The 23,043-nt window shown below is 35.9% G+C and overlaps 1 protein-coding gene across 1 annotated transcript in view; it reads left to right on the forward strand.

The window, feature by feature from the left end:
* Positions 1-22,910, forward strand: part of EPHX4 (epoxide hydrolase 4) — a 46,651-nt gene extending 23,741 nt beyond the window's left edge. The window contains exons 5-7 of the mRNA XM_007073402.3: positions 3,531-3,634; positions 7,765-7,913; positions 22,354-22,910. Of these exons, the coding sequence (XP_007073464.1) occupies positions 3,531-3,634; positions 7,765-7,913; positions 22,354-22,585 (485 nt within the window). The 3' untranslated portion in view covers positions 22,586-22,910. The remainder of the gene's footprint in view (positions 1-3,530; positions 3,635-7,764; positions 7,914-22,353) is intronic.
* Positions 22,911-23,043: the final 133 nt, after the last annotated feature.

Consider the following 23,043-nt stretch of genomic DNA (forward strand, 5'->3'; position numbering starts at 1 on the left):
GAAAGTATGCATGGTATAATTTCAATTCTTGTAAACTTATGAAGGGCTGTTTTGTGACCCAGTATATGATCTATCTGGGAGAATGTTCCATGTGCACTCGAGAAGAAAGTATATTCTGTTGCTTTGGGATGCAGAGTTCTAAATATATCTGTCAAGTCCATCTGATCCAATGTATCATTCAGGGCCCTTGTTTCTTTATTGACCATGTGTCTAGATGATCTATCCATTTCTGTAAGTGGAGTGTTAAAGTCCCCTGCAATTACCACATTCTTATCAATAAGGTTGCTTATGTTTATGAGTAATTGTTTTATATATTTGGGGGCTCCGGTATTTGGCGCATAGACATTTATAATTGTTAGCTCTTCCTGATGGATAGACCCTGTAATTATTATATAATGCCCTTCTTCATCTCTTGTTACAGCCTTTCATTTAAAGTCTAGTTTGTCTGATATAAGTATGGCTACTCCAGCTTTCTTTTGGCTTCCAGTAGCATGATAAATAGTTCTCCATCCCCTCACTCTCAATCTAAAGGTGTCCTCAGATCTAAAATGAGTCTCTTGTAGACAGCAGATAGATGGGTCTTGTTTTTTTATCCATTCTGATACCCTGTGTCTTTTGGTTGGCGCATTTAATCCATTTACATTCAGTGTTATTATAGAAAGATACGGGTTTAGAGTCATTGTGATGTCTGTATGTTTTATGCTTGTGGTGACGTCTCTGGTACTTTGTCTCACAGGATTCCCCTTAGGATCTCTTGTAGGGTTGGTTTAGTGGTGACAAATTCCTTCAGTTTTTGTTTGTTTGGGAAGACCTTTATCTCTCCTTCTATTCTAAATGACAGACTTGCTGGATAAAGGATTCTCGGCTGCATATTTTTTCTGTTTAGCACACTGAAGATATCGTGCCAAGCCTTTCTGGCCTGCCAAGTTTCAAAAGAGAGATCAGTCACGAGTCTTATAGGTCTCCCTTTATATGTGAGGGCACGTTTATCCCTTGCTGCTTTCAGAATTTTCTCTTTATCCTTGTATTTTGCCAGTTTCACTATGGTATGTCGTGCAGAAGATCGATTCAAGTTACGTCTGAAGGGAGTTCTCTGTGCCTCTTGGATTTCAATGCCTTTTTCCTTCCCCAGTTCAGGGAAGTTCTCAGCTATAATTTCTTCAAGTACCCCTTCAGCACCTTTCCCTCTCTCTTCCTCCTCTGGGATACCAATTATGCGTATATTATTTCTTTTTAGTGTATCACTTAGTTCTCTAATTTTCCCCTCATACTCCTGGATTTTTTTATCTCTCTTGTTCTCAGCTTCCTCTTTTTCCATAACTTTATCTTCTAGTTCACCTATTCTCTCCTCTGCCTCTTCAAGCCGAGCCATCGTGGTTTCCATTTTGTTTTGCATTTTGTTTAAAGCGCTTTTCAGCTCCTCGTGACTGTTCCTTAGTCCCTTGATCTCTGTAGCAAGAGATTCTCTGCTGTCCTGTATACTGTTTTCAAGCCCAGCGATTAATTTTATGACTATTATTCTAAATTCACTTTCTGTTATATTATTTAAATCCTTTTTGATCAGTTCATTAGCTGTTGTTATTTCCTGGAGATTCTTCTGAGGGGAATTCTTCCGTTTGGTCATTTTGGATAGTCCCTGGAGTGGTGAGGATCTGCAGGGCGCTTCCCCTGTGCTGTGGTGTATAACTGGAGTTGGTGGGCGGGGCCGCAGTCCGACCTGATGTCTGCCCCCAGCCCACCGCTGGGGCCACAGTCAGACTGGTGTGTGCCTTCTCTTCCCCTCTCCTAGGGGCGGGATTCACTATGGGGTGGCGTGGCCCGTCTGGGCTACTTGCACACTGCCAGGCTTGTGGTGCTGGGGATCTGGCGTATTAGCTGGGGTGGGTAGGCAAGGTGCACGGGGCAGGAGGGGCAGGCTTAGCTCGCTTCTCCTTAGATGATCCACTTCAGGAGGGGCCCTGTGGCAGCGGGAGGGAGTCAGATCCGCTGCCGGAGGTTTGGCTCCGCAGAAGCACAGAGTTGGGTGTTTGTGCTGAGCGAGCAAGTTCCCTGGCAGGAACTGGTTCTCTTTGGGATTTTGGCTGGGGGATGGGCGGGGGAGATGGCGCTGGTGAGCGCCTTTGTTCCCCACCAAACTGAGCTCTGTCGTCCGGGGGCTCAGCAGCTCTCCCTCCCTTTGTCCTCCAGCCTTCCCGCTTTCTGAGCAGAGCTGTTAACTTATGACCTCCCAGATGCTAAGTCGCGCTTGCTGTCGGAACACACTCCGTCAGGCCCCTCTGCTTTTGCCAGCCAGACTCAGGGGCTCTGCTTGGCGGGCGAGCCGCCCCTCCGCCCCTGCTCCCTCCCGCCAGTCCGTGGAGCGCGCACCGCCTCGCCGCCCTTCCTACCCTTTTCCGTGGGCCTCTCATCTGCGCTTGGCTCCGGAGACTCCGTTCTGCTAATCCTCTGGCGGTTTTCTGGGTTATTTAGGCAGGTGTAGGTGGAATCTAAGTGATCAGCAGGACGCGCGGTGAGCCCAGCGTCCTCCTACGCCGCCATCTTCCTATCGAAATCCAACATTTATTTATTATTGAGAGACAGAGAGGCAGACTTTGAGCAGGGAAGAGGCAGAGAGGGAGGGAGACACAGAATCCAAAGCAGGCTTCAGGCTCTGAGCTGTCAGCACAGAGCCCTACTGGGGGCTCAAACTCACAAACCAAGAGATCATGACCTGAGCCAAAGTCGGACGCTTAACCAACTGAGCCACCCAGGTGGCCCCTTGTGCCTGGGTTTTTTTTCCTAGATCTTTGCATGGCTGACTCCCTCTTACCCTTCAGGACTCAGTCCACACTTCGTATACCTAGAGAAGCCTATTATGACCACTCTGCTGAATAATAGTCTCTCCACATCACCCAATAATAATTCTCAATCAGATTACCTTCTTTTAATTTTCTTTTCATTACTGTTGCTATCTAAAGTGATCTTTTTAAATATTGGTTATTTATTGTATAAATTCCTTATTAATGGGAACCTCTTCTGTCTTATTAACTGCTAAACCCCCTCACACACAGTAGATATTAAAATATTCCTTGAATGAAGGAATTTTCTAGATCCATAAATGAATTTATAGGAAACATGTTAGTTTCTGTTGAGGCCAAATTAATAAGGTATTCAAATCCACCTGTAAACAAAATCTTTTAAACAACAGAAAATTACCTCCCCATTTATCTCTAGGGAAAGTGTGAGGTCACCGATAATAACCTTGGAGAAAAGGCAATGTCATTTGGGTTTCCTGTTCCCTTCTGAGTCAAGTCTTTATATAATGAAATTTTCTTTTTATTTAAAGTGCTATAAATTTTCTAAATACTAGAAATGTCCCTAATAAAATATAAGAACATAGAAATTGTTCCAAAGAGAAAAATACAGAAGGCTTACTTGTGGATTCTTTTATGGGATCATCTCAAAGGTGAAATTGCCTTGAAAAGAAGCTCTTTCAATAGTAAGTAATTTATACCCCTTGGATAAGGTCTAACATGGCATTTTAATTTCAGAATATATTTTACGACACCCTGCCCAGCTGTTCAAATCCAGCCATTATTACTTCTTCCAAATACCATGGTTCCCAGAATTTATGTTCTCAATAAATGATTTCAAGGTAAGTCAAACATGGTGATGGATGTTAACTAGATTTATTGTGGTGATCATTTTTGAAATTATACAAGTATTTAATCATTATGTTGCACACCTGAAACTAATATAATGTTATGTGTCAATTATACCTCAATAATAAAGTTGAAAAACTGGAGTCCAAGAGGATGACATAGTTAGGAAGTTAAAAATAAAATAAAGATAGACAGCAGCACTAGAAAAAGAAGGAAAGAAAAGAAATAACTGGTCCTGTTTATGTCATTTGTTTAAAATAATCATTTATTGATTGTTATTTGCTGTCCACTGTTAGGCTTTTCCTCTTTTGAAAGAAAAAAAAAGGCAAGTCAAGCAAATAATGTATTACTCTTAATGAAAAATATTTTAAAGTCCATCCTTCAGAAAGAAAAATAGACAAATGCTAAGATTTAATAAATGCTTCTAAGACCTCATCTTAGGCTTACTTATTTTTACAGTCTCTGTATATTTGAGTGCCTGGTTGTTGCTCAATTTTTGTTGAGAGCCTGTATCCCTATAGGCAAACCTCTTTTTAGAGAACATTCCATGGGGAGACAAGGGAATATGAATACCAGGTGAGAGAATTTGACACGGCAGAAGTCGAGGCCCTTGAGTGCAAACAAAACCCTGAAACAAAGTAAACATGAGGGGTTTGGTGTACCCTATACACCTACAACCAGGAGTCATATATTGTATCTATTTCTTGGAAGTTTATTGAATGCTTTTTGTGTACCTAACACGGTATTAGATATTTAAGGAGGCTTAAAAAAGACAATATTGTTTTACCTGGAAAAACTTCTGCAGATAAGGACTTTTTAAAAACATAACTCCAATGCCATTATCAAACCTAACAAAATGAATACTTACTCCTTACTATCATTTAATACCTATTCAAATTTCCTTAACTGTCTCAATTATTTTTTTTTCCAGTTTTGGACAACTTTATTTGGGGTACAAAAAAATCTGCACAAATTTTAGACTGTGTTAAAATTTCCAACAAGAGATTTGCTAAATGAGAGCTTCATTTGCTATTTAAGTATTAGTCTCTGGTACTATTAATCTTTGAACAGGTTATGGTCAACTGTCTTTGTACACTTTATTTGTTTGAATTAGGAGCCAAACAAGGTCCACACATTATATTTGATTGTTGTAGTTTTTTCAGTGTATAACAGTTCCTTCTTATTTTTTTAACACTTTTTTTTTTCCTGAAGAAATTTGGTCATTTGTCCTGGGGAATGATCCACATTTTGGATTTGGCTGACTACTTCATCACGGTGTTATTTAACTTTTTCTGCTAATTCTTATTTCTCATGCTTCATGGATGCTACTAATCTAGAGGCTTGGTTAAACTGAGTTTTCATTTGACAAGAATACTCATAGGTGGTGCTGTGTATTTCCTAATGCATCACATCAGGGAAGCACATAAGGTCTAGTTGTCTCAGTTTTAGTAACACTAACAGTGACCAGTGGGCTCATGAGTTGTCAGCTTATCTAAACTTCCTAACAACCTGCCACCAAATAATTTTAGCACATCTTGATCATCATTGCCCACATCTGTATTTCATTAGAATCTGCAAAATGGTGATTTTCTATTTCTATCATCTTTTCCTGCTTTTATTGACTGGAATCCTTCCTTAAAGAAGAATGGTCCGCATCTACTGTTTGGTTATTCTGAAATACAGTTCACAGAAAAGAATGGCAGGATAAATGCTTCATTCTTTATCTTTATAAACAACTTCCAGAGCAATGACTCGGTGTCCTAGAAATTTCCAATGATAACCAATGAAGTTTTCTTTTTTGCTATATCATTAGGAGCTCATGAGTTTTAAAAAATATATTTGACATGTATCACTCAATTGCAGTCATTCTTTTTGATGCTCAGATTGTCTCATATTAGGCAAAATGGCATAACAGGCAAGTGGAAACTCCTTCACGTTGGCTCCTATGTCCTTTTGACATAAATCCTTCAGTCAGTAATAGCTTAGTTTCTTAATGTCCTAGGGTCATATTTTATTCCCTGTCCCAGATCTGGAATCAATCATTTATTGAAGGAACTCTGGCTCCTATTAGTCGGAAATGGTCTGGGTGTCAAGGTGATCATTGTTACTGGGTTTTTATTGCTTCTACATCTTTCTGTTGGACAGAATTTATACATACATAATTTTTAGAGAGAAAAAAATAATGTGTTCTTATTCATATTTCCAGGCAAAATTAGGACCACAGAATTTTACTTAACTTTAATATTTTGTAAAAAGCATGTATATGGTTCAAGTCAAAACTCTAATACAAGGCACAGAGAGGTCTTGCTTAGGCCTCTGTTTCCTACCATCTTATTTCCTCCCTCTTCCACAGAAACTATTCTGGTTAATTTTTGTTTCATTTTTTTTTATTGTTTCTTTTTGAAAATATAAGGACGTGTATATATTTGTCTACTCCTTCTTACACAAAAGGTGGTAACATACTATAAACACTGTTTTCCACCCTTTCTATTTTTTCCCCCACTTAAAGATATGTCATGGGGGTCAGCTACTCTATATTAGCACATAATCATCTCCATCTTCTCTTGGAGTAGTTAGAATGCATAATACACCCTTGTGTGGCTATATCATAGTTTATTCAACTAATGCCCCACTGATGGACATTTTTTATTTCCTGTCTTTTGCTACTGGAAATAATGTTTCAATTAATCACCTTTTGCATAAATCATTTCATATTTTTGCAGATGTGTTTGGGGGTTCGGGGATCTGCATTTTATTTTATTTTTTAATGTTTATTTTTGAGAGAGAGAGAGTGGGGGAGAGAGTGGGGGGCAGAAAGAGAGAGAGACAGACAGACAGAGGTTCTTAAGCAGACTCTGTGCTGAGAGCAGAGAAGAGAGCCTGCTGTGGGTCTCAAACTACGAATTAGGTTATCGTGACCTGAGCAAAAGTCCTGACGCTTAACCGACTGAGCCACCCAGTCGCTCCCAGGGATCTGCATTTTAAACAAGAATCCTAATGATTCTGATGCAGGTGATTTAGATCTACACGTTGAGAAACAATAGTATAGAGCAGTGTTTTTCAGTTGTGGGTGGGGACCCATTAATGAGTCACGAAATCAGTTTAGTGGCTTGAATTTGAATTTTTTAAAAAATAAAGTAGAACAGAAGTGAATTGAAACTATCAGTACACACTATAATAAGAGTAAGGGATATTTCTTTAAAATTTTTTTTTCATGTTTTTTATTTTTGAGAGAAGGAGAGACAGAGGGTGCGTGGGCAAGGGGCAGAGAGAGAGGGAGACACAGAATCCCAAGCAGGCTCCAGGCTCTGAGCTGTCAGCACAGACTCGGGGCTCAAACTCATGAACCATGAGATCATGACCTGAGCCAAAGTCAGACACTTAACTGACTGAATCACCCAAGCACCCCTCTAGATTCTACTTTTAAATCCTGTTTTCTTTTTTCTTTTTTTAAAAATTTTTAACGTTTATTTAGTTTTGAGAGACAGCACAAGCAGGAGAGGGGCAGAGAGAGAGAGGGAGACACAGAATCCAAAGCAGGCTCCAGATTCTGAGCTGTCAGCACAGAGCCCAATGTGGGGCTCAAACCCCCAAACTGTGACATCACGACCTAAGCTAAAGTTGGATCCTAAACCGACCTAGCCACTCAGGACCTCAAGAGATATTTCTTTAAACTTTTGTTTCAGAAAAGTATGTGTATGAGTCTGAACTGGATCATGACATATAATGTGTTTGTTACTCTGGATTATAGTCCAAAAAAGTTCAAACAATTGTTGGGGGAGTAGATTGTCAGTAAACAGATAAACTACTATTAGCTAGAATATTAGGGAAGACTTTAGGGTAGCATTGGTATCTGAACTTAGCCTTATAGAATGTGAATAGGCACCAAGAACATAGGTTGCTTTTCATAAGCGTAAAGTGTACATGGGGTATTAGAAGGGAAGAATACCAAAAGTGAAGCCAGGAAAGCAAAAATGTATATAGTGTATAAACAGGTCTCCTACCTGGCTAGAGCAGAAATGGGAAGTTGTCACTGACACTAACCATCATTCTCTTTCAAAAGCCAAAGGTTTATTGTTAGGTAACTAAAAAGTTGTAATTATTTTCTTTTCACTTAAATTAGGCTTTGAAACATCTGTTTACCAGTCACAGCACTGGTATTGGAAGAAAAGGATGTCGATTAACAACAGAAGATCTTGAGGCTTATATTTATGTCTTCTCCCAGCCTGGAGCATTAAATGGTCCAATTAACCATTACCGAAATATCTTCAGGTCAGTATAATTTCTTTTTAGTTAAATAAAATATTCATTCCCTAAAGAGCCAATATTTTATTTATTTATTTTTCCCAAATATTACTTAAATTCCAGCTATTTAGGGGCACCTGGGTGGCTCAGTTGGTTAAGCCTTCGACTCTTGATTTCAGCTCAGGTCATGATCTCAGGGTTTGTGGGATTGAACCCCGCATCAGGCTCTGTGCTGTCCATGCTGGTTGGGATTCTCTCAGTCCTCTTTCTAGTCTTTCTCTGCCTCTTCCCTCAGTTGCATGCTTGTATACACATGTGCACACACCCTCTCTGTCTCTCTCAAAATAAATAAACATTAAAAAAATTCTAGCTAGTTAACATATAGTGCAATATTAGATTCAGGTGTAGAATTTAGTGATTCATCACTTACATACAACACCCAGTGCTCATCATAAGTACCCTTCTAAATACCCATCACCTATTTAACCCATTCCCCCACACACCTTCCCCCCAGTAACCCTCAGTTTGTTCTCTATAGTTAAGCATCTGTTTCTTGGTTTGGCTCTCTTTTCTCCCCCTCTAAGTTCATTTGTTTTGTTTCTTAAATTCCACGTAAGAGTGAAATCAGATGACATTTGTTTTTCTATGACTGATTTTGCTTAGCTTAATACTCTCGAGCTCCAGCCACATTGTTGCAAATGGCAAGATTTTGTTCTTTTTTATGGCTGAGTAATATTCCATTGTATGTATATATACCACATCTTTATCCATTCAACAGTCAACGTTTGAATGTTCAGTCACTGTTTCAGTTCTTTCCATAATTTGGCTATTGTTGAAATTAATAACAGGTGTTGGTGAGGATGTGCAGAAAGGGGAACCCTCTTACACTGTTGGTAGGAATGCAAACTTGGTGCAGCCACTCTGGAAAACAGTATGGAGTTTCCTCAGAAAGTTAAAAATAGAACTACTTTACAATCCACCAATTGCTCTATTAGGTATTTTCCCAAAGGATACAAAAATACTAATTTGAAGGGATACATGCACCCTGATGTTTATAGCAACATTATAAACAACAGCCAATATTTTATTATTATTTTTTTAGCTTATTTGCTTGTTTTGAGAGAGAGACCACAGGCAGGGGAGGAGCAGAGAGGGAGAGAGAGAGAATCCCAAGCAGGCTCCGAGCTGTCAGTGCAGAGCCCAATGTAGGGCTCAATCTCACAAACCATGAGATCATGACCTGAGCTGAAACCAAGAGTTGGATGCTTAACTGGCTGAACCACTCAGGAGCCCCGTCAATATTTTATTTTTAAGATTAAGTTCACAGTTTATCCAAAGACTCAAAAGTGTTCATTTTGTAAGTTACATAGTCTTTTTCTAGGGAAAACTTTAAACATTTGGAAAAGTAGAGAGAAGAATATAATGGAATCCCCCTATAGTTGTCACTTGTTTTATCCATAACTATATCCACTTCTTATTTACCTTTGGATTATTGTGAATAGATGTATGTTTGTAATCATATTTTTAATGATTATTATTCATTCAAGAAATACATATTAAGCACTTTGTATGTTCTAGTCTATGCCAACACTCAGGATATAGTATTGAACAAAATGAGACAAAGGTCCCTGATCACTAGCCAAGTGGGGAAAACAGACATCAACTGTATAACCCCAGTAATGAATATACGGTTATAAACAAACAAAGACCATGATAGAAAGGGATGAGAACTGAGCAAATGATGTTTGAACAGAGAAATAGAGGATGAGTTACATATTGACTGAATAAAGTTGGGGTCAGAGGGATTGGCATTTCAGGAAAAGGAAACAGCATGTACCAAAGCAGTGTGGGAAGATAAGAGAGTTGTGGTTTTAAATAATACAGTGAAGGCCATTGTAGCTAGAGCACAGAAAAAGAAAATAAAATGAGAATGGGTCCAAGAGAAGGCAGTGGCTGGTCTTACAGAGCCATGTAGACCATATTAAGTACTTAAGACCCATGAATGTAAAGCTAGTAAATGAGCATTTCAAGCAGGAAAGAGTAACAATCTAATCTGTATTTGTATACATTCATTCAATGTGAGGAAACTGCAGTGGTCCAGGCTAAAGATGATGGTAGCCTGAAATAGCCTGAAGGCAGTGGAGATGGGGAGAATGGGTAGATTTAAGAGATATTTAAGAGGAAAATTGACAGGGATTGGTGATGGGTTAGATGGGCGGGGGTGGAGGGTCAGGGAAGGAATGAGAAGAAGAGGGGTACCAAGGATGGCTCCTGAATTTTTGGCTTGAACAGCTATATGGATATAGCTCATGCCATTCACTGAGGCAGAAAACACTAGAAGAGAACTGGTTTTGAGGAGAAGGTCATAAACTTTATTGACCTTAAACTAGTTGAGTTTGATGTGGTGTCTTAAATATTCAAATAGGCAGATAGATACAAGGGTTTGGAATTCAAAGGAGAGAATCTGTGATGAAGTTATGTAAAATCTTGGTGTCGCTGATATACACAAACGAAGCTTTTGCTCAGAGTATATTGTCTAGGGAGAAAGTATAGAATGAAAGACAAGATATGGAGATTTGTCTGTTCAGGTTTGGACTCTAGACAGGAGAAAAAGATTTTCCTTGGGAATTAGCAACCACAGCCTGCCTTGAAAAGGTTTAGAGCCTTGAATATATGCTACCTCCATAACACTAGAATCTCAGGGAAATATATTTCAATGTCATCATAAGCTGGTAACACTTCCAAGCAAGCCTGGTAGAAACAAAGACAGAATTTCTCTGGAGGATACATCTCAACTCAGACTTACAATATTCCCACAGGTAGAGTCCCCTGAAGATGAGTTCATAATCCAAATTACAAAAAATACTGATCCACCATTAATGAGTCAGAATACAGTTGCAGTAGAACTCTTACAAATTTCAAATACTACAACAGAGATTATAAAGTATGTTTAAATCATTAGATATGTGAAAGAATAAAAATTATGAGAAAAGAATAAGGAAATATCAAGACAGACTGGAAAAGGCTGAAAAAGAACAAAAGAACTTCTGGAAATGAAAAATATGGCTATTGAAATCTAAAATTCCATAAGTGAGTTAAATAGCAGATCAGACAAGCTAAAAAGAATTATGAATTAGAAGATAGCTCTGAAAAAATTACTTAGAATATAGCTTAGAGAGATAAAGAAGTGAAAATATAAAACGTTATATTTGACATAGAGGGTAAAATTAGAAATCATATATTGGGGTGCCTGGGTGGCTCAGTTGGTTAAGCATCTGACTTTGGTTCATGGTTTGTGAGTTCAAGCCCCACATTAAGCTCTATGCTGACAGTATAGAGCCTGCTTGGGATTCTCTCTCCCTCTCTCTCTTTCTCTCTCTCTCTCTCACTCTCTCACTCTCCCCCACTTGTGCTCTCTCTCTTTCTCTCAAACCAAAAAAATTATATAGATAGGTGATAGATAGAATTAGATACACACACATATATATAGATGCTAAGACTTTTTTTCTAGTAAAATAAAATAATGCAAATAGAATGTATTATTTTCAAACCAGTAGAGGGTGACAAGATAACTATCAATTCAAAAGAAGGCAGGAAAGAGAAAAGGGAAGCAAAGTACAGTCAATAGCACAAAATAAGATGTCAAAATCAATTTAAATATGTCAGTAAGCACAATAAATATGAATGTATTAAACTTTCCAGTTAAAAAATAAAATATCAGATTGGATTGAGTCACAAAGCATAAGGACATAAAAAGGTTGATAGTAGGAAGGTAGAAAAAAGTTATAGTGGGTGTTTTATTGGTTAATTAATTGATTTTATTTTTAAGTAATCTTTACATCCAACATGGGGTTTGAACTTACAATGCCAAGATCAAAAGTTGCATGTTCCACTGACTGAGCCAGCCAGGTGCACCTAAAGAAATTGTTATTTTATTTTATTTTATTTTATTTTATTTTATTTTATTTTATTTTATTTTATTTTATTTTTTAATGTTTATTTATTTTGGAGAGAGAGTGTGTGTGGGTGGGAGAGGGGCAGAGAGAAAGGGAGAGAGAGAGAACCCCCAGCAGGCTCTATGCTCAGCATGGAGCCTGAAGTGGAGCTTGATCTCATGACCATGAGATCATGACCTAAGCCAAAATCAAGAGTAGAATACTTAATCAACTGTGCCTACCCAGGTGCCCCAAAGGTGTTATTTTAAATAAAACAAAATCAAATTATTTGAATACAAAATCCAAGGGCAGTCAAGAGATTATATGAATGAGTGGAGAAGAGGTAAACCGAAACCTTTTTCTGACTAACAATAACAACAAAAAATTTACAAATATAAATGTAAATATCATCGATAAAACAGATGTTAATTTAAAAGGTATTTGTAGGTACCCATTTATCAAGCAAGGCAATGATTGACATTTCAGAGGCTGCAGGTTATATCTCATAGGATATAGCAACATTGTCTCAAGTCCATGTTTTGTCATTTGTTGTTTGTTTTTTACAAACAACATTTGTAAAGAGAATTATAAGAGAAAATAGAACAATATATTTTCATACAAGCTTAAATTTTGAACAGCAGATAAAAATAATAGTTGTTAAATGTTCTTGATTTACCCGTTTATCAAAAATCTAGCTTTGTGATACAAAACAATTAGCTACAAGGAAAAAGAGGAAAATATTCTGATGTTTCTCAAGTTATTTTACTAATATTTGTTCATTAGAGGATCTGCATTCTCAAGAGTAAGCTCTAGAATCCTGCTAATTAGCATGGAGAGAGAAAGAGAAAAAAAGCAGACCTGTGAAGGTCAAAACTTACAATTTTATATAAAGGTGAAAGTTTTAAACTAGATTGCTATAGGTTAAATCTAGTCAGGTCAAGGTCATATGGAATCTTCTGGAAGGTCACTTGACTCCCTCTAATGCTTCTTTATGTTAGGGTAATCGAGCCCGAGTATATAATTTAAAATGGTTATACGATATATAATGACTATACATAAGGTATAGTACATATACTCAGGTATGGAAATCACTGTCATTTATCACCCTTCCCAGGACCATAGACTCATCCAAGGACTCTCCAAAATTTGGAGTTAAGTCATTCACCAGAATGAATGAACTAGGAATTAGATTAGTTATAGGATCTAACCTGCAAAAAGATAATTAAGTCTAAACTTATAACAAAGCACCAAATAATAAAGCAAAACTGACACAAGGGAAAATGACAAATCCATAATCACTATTAGAGATTTTAACCCACCTCTCTCAAAAATTAATCAAGCAGGGAAAAAATAATAATAAAAATGTGAAAGATTTGAACCCAATTAACATCTTTGATCTGATGAACAAATCTAGTATCCTGCATCCAATAATTAGAAAATATATACTATTTTTAAGCACATAGAAATGTTTACAAAGGTTGATTACATACTGGAATAGAGAGTAAATCCTAACCAATACCAAGGGATCAGTGTCATACGGATGTGTTCTCTGAACATAATGCAATTAGAAATTAACAATCACACAAACTTCTAAAAAATTCCATATATTCAGAAATTTTAAAAACTTCTAAATTACTCTTGGCTATGATCCAGGTATTTACCCAAAGAATACAAAAATACTAATTCAAAGGGATACATGTGCCCTGATGTTTATAGCAGTATTATCTACAGTAGCCAAATTATGAAATAGCCCAAGTGTCCATTGATTGATGAGTGGATAAAGAAGATGTGGTATATATATACAAGGGAATATTACTCAACCAAAAAAGAATGAAATCTCACCATTTGCCACGACGTGAATGGAGCTAGAATGCCAAGTGAATTAAGTCAGTCAGAGAAAGACAAATACCATATGATTTCACTCATATGCAGAACTTAAGAAACAAATGAGCAAAGGGGAAAAATAGGGAGAGAGACAAACCAGGAAATAGATTCTTAACTATAGAGAACAAACTGATGGTTACCCAAGGGGAGGTGGGTGGGGAGCTGGGTGAAGTAGATGATGGGGATTAAGGAGAACACTTGTGATGGGCATAGGTGTTGTATGGAAGAGCTGAATCACTATACTGTACACCAGAAAATAATATAATACTATGTGTTAACTGGAATTTAAATAGAAACTTTAAAAAAATTACTCATGGATCAAAAAAGATCATAATGGAGGAGTGCCTGGGTGGCTCAGTTGGTTAAATGTCTGACTCTTGATTTCAGCTCAGGCCATGATCTCACGCTTTGTGAGATCAGCTCTGCATTGGGCTCCATGCTGACAGCACAGAGCCTGCTTGGGATTCTCTCTCTGCCCTTTCCCACTTGCACATGTGCACATGTGCACTCTCACTCAAAATAAAGAGACATTAAAAAAAATCATAATGGAAATTAGTAAAAACGTAGAAAAAATAATATCAAAATGCGGAATACAGTTAAAATAATATGTAGGAAGAAATATATTCAGTTTTCCATGCATATATTAGAAAAGAAGATAGAAAAGAAGATTAGTGACCTAAGAGTACAATTTGAGAAGTTAGGAAAAGAACAATATGTAAAAAAAAATAAATTGGAAGGAAAATAATTTAAATTAGATAAAAAGCAGAAATTAATGCAATCAAAAACAAAGACACAATAGAATCAAAAAATCAAAAGCCGATTCTTTGAAGGTTACTAATATAAACTTCTGCCAAGATTGGTTTTTAAAAAGCATGAATAAACAATATTAGGAGGTAGAAAATAGATATAGCTATAAACACAACAGAGATAAAATATAAAACTTAGGTTAACAAATTTAAGAACTTTGACAAAATGGGCAGTTTTTTAGAAAAATATAGCAACCAAAACTAACTCATGAAGAATTAGAAAACCTAAATAGACATAGCCATTAAAGAAATTGAATTATTAATTTAAAGCACATCTACCCACACAAATAGGCTGAAGTGGCTTTACGTGTAAGTTCTAACACAGAACTCCCACTCTAATAGACACTTTTAGACATTATAAAAAGAAGGTATAGGCTTCAGCTCATTATGAAGCTGGTATAACTTTAATACCAAAAGAAGACAAAGATTGTATAAAACTGGAAAATTATAGTTCAAACTACATTATAAATGTAGATCCATAAATTTAAAATAAAATATTTTTGACCTGAATCCAGCATAGATTAAAAATTAAGCCAAAGTTAGCATTAAAATTCATTACTTTAAAAAATAAAATTCATTACTTTAATTAGCCACATTAACAGATTAAAAGGAAAAATATGATTATCCAAATAAAGAATGAGCATTTAATAATATTCAACACATATTTATGCAACAGTTCTTAGTGATCTAGAACTAGAATAGCGGATGTAAGAGTGGAGCTCAGTTAGGCCACTTAGCCTGAATCTCCTGAAGGGATAGTGTAGGAGATTGACTTTTGCTTTACTTAATTATCTGAGAGACAAAAAATAAGGTATTCAAAGTGTTTTGGAGTGGTTATTTGCACCTGGACAGCTGGCAGGCACATAAAAAGATATTCCAGGAGTCAGGACCAAGAGGATAAAAAACCCACATTAAAAGCAGAAAATACTTTTTGATACTGTCCAATAGCTGTATCTGGATGGGAAACTTTGGGGGATCTGGGAAGTCTTTCCTCTATCTGAGAGAATGATATGTTATCCCTTGCTTTTAAAATCACCTTTGCGGATTTATTTTCCCTTTGCCATTACACTTGATATTCTCTGTGTCTGTTAGTATCTTTATATTAATCACAGTATGATTCCATTATGACAACAAAGCAGAAGGGAACTTTGGTCTTAGAAACCTATAGCAAACATCATACTTTATGATGAAACACTAGAAGCATTTTATCTAAAAATAAAGTCTAAAGATAAACTTGCCAACTATAACTGCTTCTATTCACCACTGTTTTGAAGGTTTTAGCCACATAAGAAAAAAAAAAAGAAAAGAAAAGTGTAAGTATTAGGAAAGAAACAAAGCCATGATAATTCATAGATAATATGGTTACAATCTAGAAAAAGAATCTACAGAGAAGTTATTTAAACAAAAATAGTTCAGCAAAGTTGATATACATAAATACAATATACAAAAATTATGATCTTATAAATGAACAGTTAGAAAACGTATTTTAAAAATAGATACCCCAGGGCACCTGGGTGGCTCAGTCTGACTCTGGATTTCGGCTCAGATCATGATCTCATGGTTCGTAAAATTGAGCCCTGCATTGGGCTCTGCACTGACAGCACAGCCTGCTTTGGATTCTCCCTCTCCCTCTCTCTGTGCCCCTCCCTCTCTCTCTCTCTTTTTCTCACAGAATAAATAAACATTAAAAAAAAAATAGGTACCCCTACAATAGCAACAACAACAAAATTAGGTGTATAGGAATGACTCTAACAAAAGATCACCTTTATAGATTGTCAAAACTTATTGGAAGTAGTCAAGAATACAGGCTCAGGGCAGTAGATATTTACTAATCAGTAGAGAAGTATTTTAACATTTTAACAATCCATACAGACATGCTGGTATAAACTAGTGAAAATTAGCCCTGGTTTATCATGTTCATGATTGGAAAACTTCAATATCATAAAGTTCTTGATTTCTCACAAACTATTAATTTAATTTAATTTCAATCAAAACTATAGGAAACTTTTTTGAAACTTGAAAAACTGATTCTGAAATTTGTTTGAAAGAGCCTAAGGCTGAGAATGGCCAAGATAGTTTTAAAGGAAAGGATAGATGGATGACTAACCCTATTAAATATTAAGGCTTGTAATGAGGCTATAAAATTAGTAAAATATGGCATTGACTCTGGGATATACAAATTGACTAACAAAACAGAGAAGAAAGCTCAAAAATGGAACCACGCATATGGGAACCTACTATGACAGAACATTTTGAGTCTGTGGTGAAAGATCCTATACATGTTGGTGGAACAATTAGATATCCATATAGAGTAAAATGAAATTAGATCCCTATCTCTTACTAAACAAGAAATAAACCTCAGGGAAATAAAAAACCTAAACATAAGCAAAACTTTCAAATGTTTGGAAGATAAGAAAATGCTTCCATAACTTCAGGTAGGAAAGATTTCTTAAATAAGACATAAACAGCTTAAACTATGAAGAAGACTGATAAATTTGACTGCATGAAAATAAAAACATTTATATATCAAATGATATCATAGAATGAGAGGCCAAGTTTAGATGGGGAAACATTGTTTGCAATACACAGTCATGTGCTAACAATATCTAGAGTTTATAAAGAATGCCTCCGAATCAATAAAAAGGTAGCCCAATCAAAAAATGGGCAAATATATGAAAAGACAATTCACAGAAGAGGAATTTAATGGTCAATAACATTGAAGATGCCAAATCTTACTAGTAGTCAGATATAGAACATAGGTTTCACTACTTGTAATAGAGACCTAAAATAATAGTATCATAAAAAAAGAAATGTATTTCTCTCACAAGTAAAAGTCTAGGTTGGTTTGTTGGCTTTGCTCCATGAAATCATCAAAACTGTCTCTTTGGTCCGAGACCTAGGCACTTTATGTCTTGTTATTCTGCCATCCCTGGGGTGTCGCCCTTGTTCGTGTGATCCAAGATGGTTTACCACCATGGCTGCATTTCAGTCAGTGGGAAGAGGGGAGGGGAAGGCATAGTGTACACAACTTAGAAGTTGCACACATTGTTTCTCATATCTTCACCTTGCTGCAAGAACTCTGGCAAATGTAGGCAGTCTTTATTCTGGGTAGTCCCAGATTTTCCCAGATAGAAAACTAGATTTTCTATCATTGTGGTAGAAAGGAAGAGGTTTTAGGGAGCAGTCTCTACCACATCAGGTAAGTGAAAAGTATTCCACTCTCATTCTATTGAAAATATTTAAACTTTTGAGAAAAGTGTTGGCAGTGATATGGAGCAAAATGAATTCTTACATGCTTCTTTGGAGCATACAATCAGCTCGGAAAACAACCTGACATTATTGACTAAGGTTGAAGATGTGCATACTCTCTGAAGAAGCAATTCTGTTTTGGGGAATATACAGTAAGAAAACGCTTTCATATGTGCACAAGGGGATGTACAAGAATAAGTTCAATATTATTTGAATTATCAAAATAATTGGAAATTTTTATTTATTTTTAATTTTTGTAATGCTTATTTATTTTTGACAGAGTGGGGGTGCACGCGAGTGCGCCCAAGCCTATGAGTGGGGGAGGGGCAGGGAGTGGGAGACAAAGAAACCAAAGCTGACTCTAGGCTCAGAGCTGTCAGCACAGAGCCCAGCTCACGAACTGTAAGATCATGACTTGAGCCAAAGTCAGACACTTAACCAACTGAGCTACCCAGGCGCCCCTTAAATGGCCATTAACAGGAAAATGGATTAATTACGGTATAATCATAAGGTGAAATTCTATATAGGAGTAAAAATTTAGTAGAACTAAATGTATCATTAATAGATAATCTTAAAAATATACTATTAAGGCACAGGTGTGGAAGCATATGTACAGTACTATACCATTTATATAGAGTTCTAGAAATGCAAAACACCTCCATATATTGTTTGTAGAAATCTGTGTACTGTATTTGGGGATATCTGACAAATAGTACCCCTTTTCCTGACTAATTTCTGAACGAGTTGAGAAATCAAACAAGGGTCAGTAAATGAAAACCAAAACATCACCTTCATTACTGATTAAGGATAGATTGAAGACTATGGCTTAATATGAGAATGGTCTTGCTAATTCCCTATTGCTAGTCTAAACTTTACATCAGTTCACTTGTGGAAGAGTTTGCAGAACAAACTCAACTTTTTCTGCCTCTCAGGTCACTGCCTTCCGTTATCTGGTAGAGAGGAGAAAGAGATTAAATCTGTCACCCTAAGGACGTGTTATTTGATAGACCCACCTAGTCCAGTACTCTGCACCAACAACTGTCACTCATCGTTCAGGGGTGGGACAAGGATCCAGGAGGGATTAAGGAATGGGGGAGAGGTTATCTTAAAACATAAAATAAAAGTTGAAAAAAAAAAGTTGAAAAACATCACAGGGATGATAATAACTAAATTCAACCCAGTCATTCCTCCTATGGTAGTAGTTCTTTACAGTAGCATGTAAAACAGATGGCAGGACCCTACCATTCAGTCAGTCTGGGGTGGGTCCCAAGTTCACAGATGATGTTGATGCTGCTAGTCTGTTGCCCACACTTCGGGAACCACTGCCTTAGGGTGAGGTGAAGAAAAATGGTATCAAAAAAGGTCAGCAGAAATATGTTATCATGTTTGCCATGTTTGGCTTCTTAAGCTAGTGGTGATTGTGTGGGTGTGATTATTTTCCACATTATCTTCTTATAGTAATAAAATATTTCCACACACAAAACTAATGGATGGAATGTATAACATTCTGGACACTGCTGCCTTAATACTTACACATCAGCTGATAACTCAGAGTTTGGAAGAGTAACATGGTAAAATGAGACTTATTTGAAATAGGTATGTTAAGATATATTTTGGTAGGTTGAATGATTAACAGTATAGACCAGAAATTGTTACTACCTGTTAACAGTTTTCAGATTTTTCAAATTGCTTCTGTACTTACTAAGATTAGTCACTTTTAATCAGAAATATTTTATCAAGTGTTTTCCCAATAAGTTCTTCAGCTTAACATACTCTTCTACAATGATGTTTTGCTTTTTATTTATTTATTTTATTTATATTGAGGTATAATTGACCTAAAACATTACATTAATTTTAGGTGTACAATGGTTTGATACTTGTATATATTATGAGATAATCACCAGAAGTCAAAATCTGTATACATAGTTATAAAGTTTTTGTGTGTTGAGAAATTTTAAGATCTACTCTCCCAGCAACTTTTAAATATGCAATGGAGTATTACTAACTATAGTCACCATGCTGTACATACTTCCTTTTATATGTAATATATTTCCTGTGAAGTTTAGCAGTTTGAAACCTCAGGACCAGAGAATGTGCTCTTCTTTTAGTTTTCTGGAAACTTCTCCCTTTTAAGTCCAATTTGATCTGGTAAATAATTTATATTTTTCTTTATTTTTTTTTCTTTTCTAAAAAGTTTTAAAATTTTAAAATTCATTTTATTTATTTGTTTATTTTGTTAATTCAACCATAATTACCATACAGTGTTATTTTAGTTTCAGGTGTAAAATATGGTGACTCAACAATTCTACGCATTACTCAGTGATCATCATAATAAGTACACTCTTAATCCCTTTCACCTATTTCACCCATCCCCCACCTACCTCCCCTCTGGCAACTACCAGTTTGTTCTCTATAGTTAAGAGTTTGTTTGTTTGTTTGTTTGTTTGTTTTGATTTGTCTCCTTTTTCCTTTGTTCGTTTTGTTTCTTAAATTTCACATATGAGTGAAGAATTTATATTTTTCTTTGCTTTCTAACTAATTGTCTTTTAAAACTCCTCTTACCTTACTGATTCAATTATGACATGCTCACATATTGTTAAATATGCAGATAACTGTTAGAAACTGTTTTACTTTCGGGTGCGCCTGGGTGGCTCAAGTCGGTTAAGCCTCTGACTCCTGATTTGGGCTCAGGTCATGATCTCACACTTCTTGGGATTGAGCCCCAGGTCGGGCTCTGTGCTAGGAGTGGAGCCTGCTTAAAGATTCTCTCTCTGCCTCTCCCTCCACCCTTATGTGTGCTTGCTCTCTCCCTCTCTCTCTCAAAATAAATAAACTTTAAGATGTTAAAAAAAAAAAAAGAAAGAAAATGTTTTACTTTTGAATATTTTATGAGCCCTAGAATTTGAGTGACTTGCAAGTTTGTATAGCAATCCATGTATCAAAATTATGCATAGAATGAATATATTTTCTATCAGTTTACCCATTCACAAAGAATTTAATTTTTAGGAGCATTATAACCAAACAATGGCCACCTGCATGAGAGTCAAAAGTTAAGTCCTTAGTGGACATATGTGATATCCTGCACATTCAAGCAGCATCCTATTGACCCCAAGTAGCCACAGTCCTGATTTTTGATAACTAGCAAAAATGGAAGTCAGTGCTGCAGAGTGTCTAGTAAGATATTCATTTTCATGCTTAGTCAACAGGATTGTAATTAATACCATCCCACCTTTCTGAAAAAGAGTGTAGCAGTAGCTGTCAAAAGCTTTAAAAATATTTATAGTCTTTAGCTCAGGAATTCCACTTCTAGGGATCTAGCTGAAAGAAATTATCTAAAATGCCAAAAAAGATTTGGGCACAGAATGCTCATTATAGCATCACTTAAAACATCATCCCCTTGTTTTAACTAATGATATAATCTAAAAATATTCATTTATAGGAGAATAGTCATTTATGGGTTATTTATGGGTAATTATACCATAAAATAGTATCTTTTATAATTATTTTTGATATAAAACATTATGAAATGAGAAAATTCTCAAGTTATAATGCAATGTGAAATTTGAATATGGATACTGTATATATATTGTGTATATTTATTGCATTTTATTTATAGTATGGTTTCAACTGTATGCATGGAAAATGGCCAAAAGGTTATCTCTTAATGATGGAATTATGCATGATTTTATTCTTTATACTTTACTTAAGAAAATAAACAATAAAACGTTGTTTTAAAAAGAATCTTCTGGGGTGCCTGGGTGGCTCAGTCAGTTGAACATCTGACTATTGATTTTGGCTCAGATCATGGTGACAGAGTTGTGGGGATCAAGCCTCATGTCGGGCTCTGTACTGGGCATGGATGCCACTTGGGATTCTCTCTCTCTCTCCCTCTGCCTCTCTCTCTCTCTCTCTCTCATATATATATATATATATATATATATATATATATATATAAAATCTTCTTGCAAAATAAATACAGTACTATTTAATGGTAAAACTCAGTCCATATATATTTTCTGACTTCTCAGTTCCAATTTCATATAAAATGCATTATGTTATCTAAAAAACAATTTTGAATATATTTAAAGTGACATCATTTAAAACTCTTTTATCACACCACTCAAAAATTCTGGTATCCTTTTAAAGCAAATTATTCCTCATAGTGGTGAATTTCATACTTAATTTATATCCTTCATTATAAATTTTGTTAGCCTCATCCAATTAAAAATTTTATTGAGCCCTTTCTTAAATAGCCTTTTAAATTTTTTATTGTATAGATTGATTGCCTAAAGCAGTGTTTCTCAACCATTCATTCTTTCATCATCACCTCCTTAAGGAGCCATTTTAGATGTGTTTTTTTTCCCAATTGCTCCCCACCCTATGAAATTTTAATATTTGTTTATATACTGTGTGTATAACCATGATCTATATATAAAGAAAGTAATATTGTTATCACTCTCCCGAGAACCAAATTTCACCCCATTGGTGACAATATTGCTTCCTGTGAGCATGTATGGCCTAAAGGAATATAATGGAAAAATGTTATTTTAATTTTTACAATGAATCTCAAATCCACGTGTTTTGTTTTTATAGCTGCCTGCCTCTCAAACATCACATGGTGACCACTCCAACACTCCTACTGTGGGGAGAAAAAGATGCATTTATGGAGGCTGAGATGGCTGAAGTCACAAAGATTTATGTTAAAAATTATTTCAGGCTAACTATACTGTCAGATGTCAGTCACTGGCTTCAGCAAGAACAACCTGACATAGTGAACAAATTGATATGGACATTTCTGAAGGAAGAAACAAGAAGAAAAGATTGACTTTTCTATATCTTCTATGAGGGATCTGTAATGAAATCTCTAAATAATTTTTAATAATTGTTCATCAACCTCTTTAAGCTTATTAGGAAAAAATTGTTTTAATATGCTTTATCATAAGTATCCTGACAAATCATATTGAAAAAAATCTGAGAATGTGTGAACTTGTAACATGATATCAATTTTCTTCTGTTGAATTTTGCACAGAAAAGCAGCTGCCTTAAAATGTGTGCAATAGTACAAAAAGGAAGTTGGGGGAAATGGCTCAGTTTTGGTTTCTTGCATTCTTTGCCCTGTTAACATCTGGTGCCTTTTACAAATGTAAATTAAAGATTAGCTATGCCATATTAAAAAAAAAAAGGTAAACCTGCAATGGTATATAAATTTTCATTTTATTGTTCAAAAGTTCTTTTTACTATTTTCAACCATTAAAAAATTCTATTGTCAAATCTCTTGGATTT

Source organism: Panthera tigris, chromosome C1, assembly GCF_018350195.1.
Source record: "Panthera tigris isolate Pti1 chromosome C1, P.tigris_Pti1_mat1.1, whole genome shotgun sequence".
Lineage (NCBI taxonomy): Eukaryota > Metazoa > Chordata > Mammalia > Carnivora > Felidae > Panthera > Panthera tigris.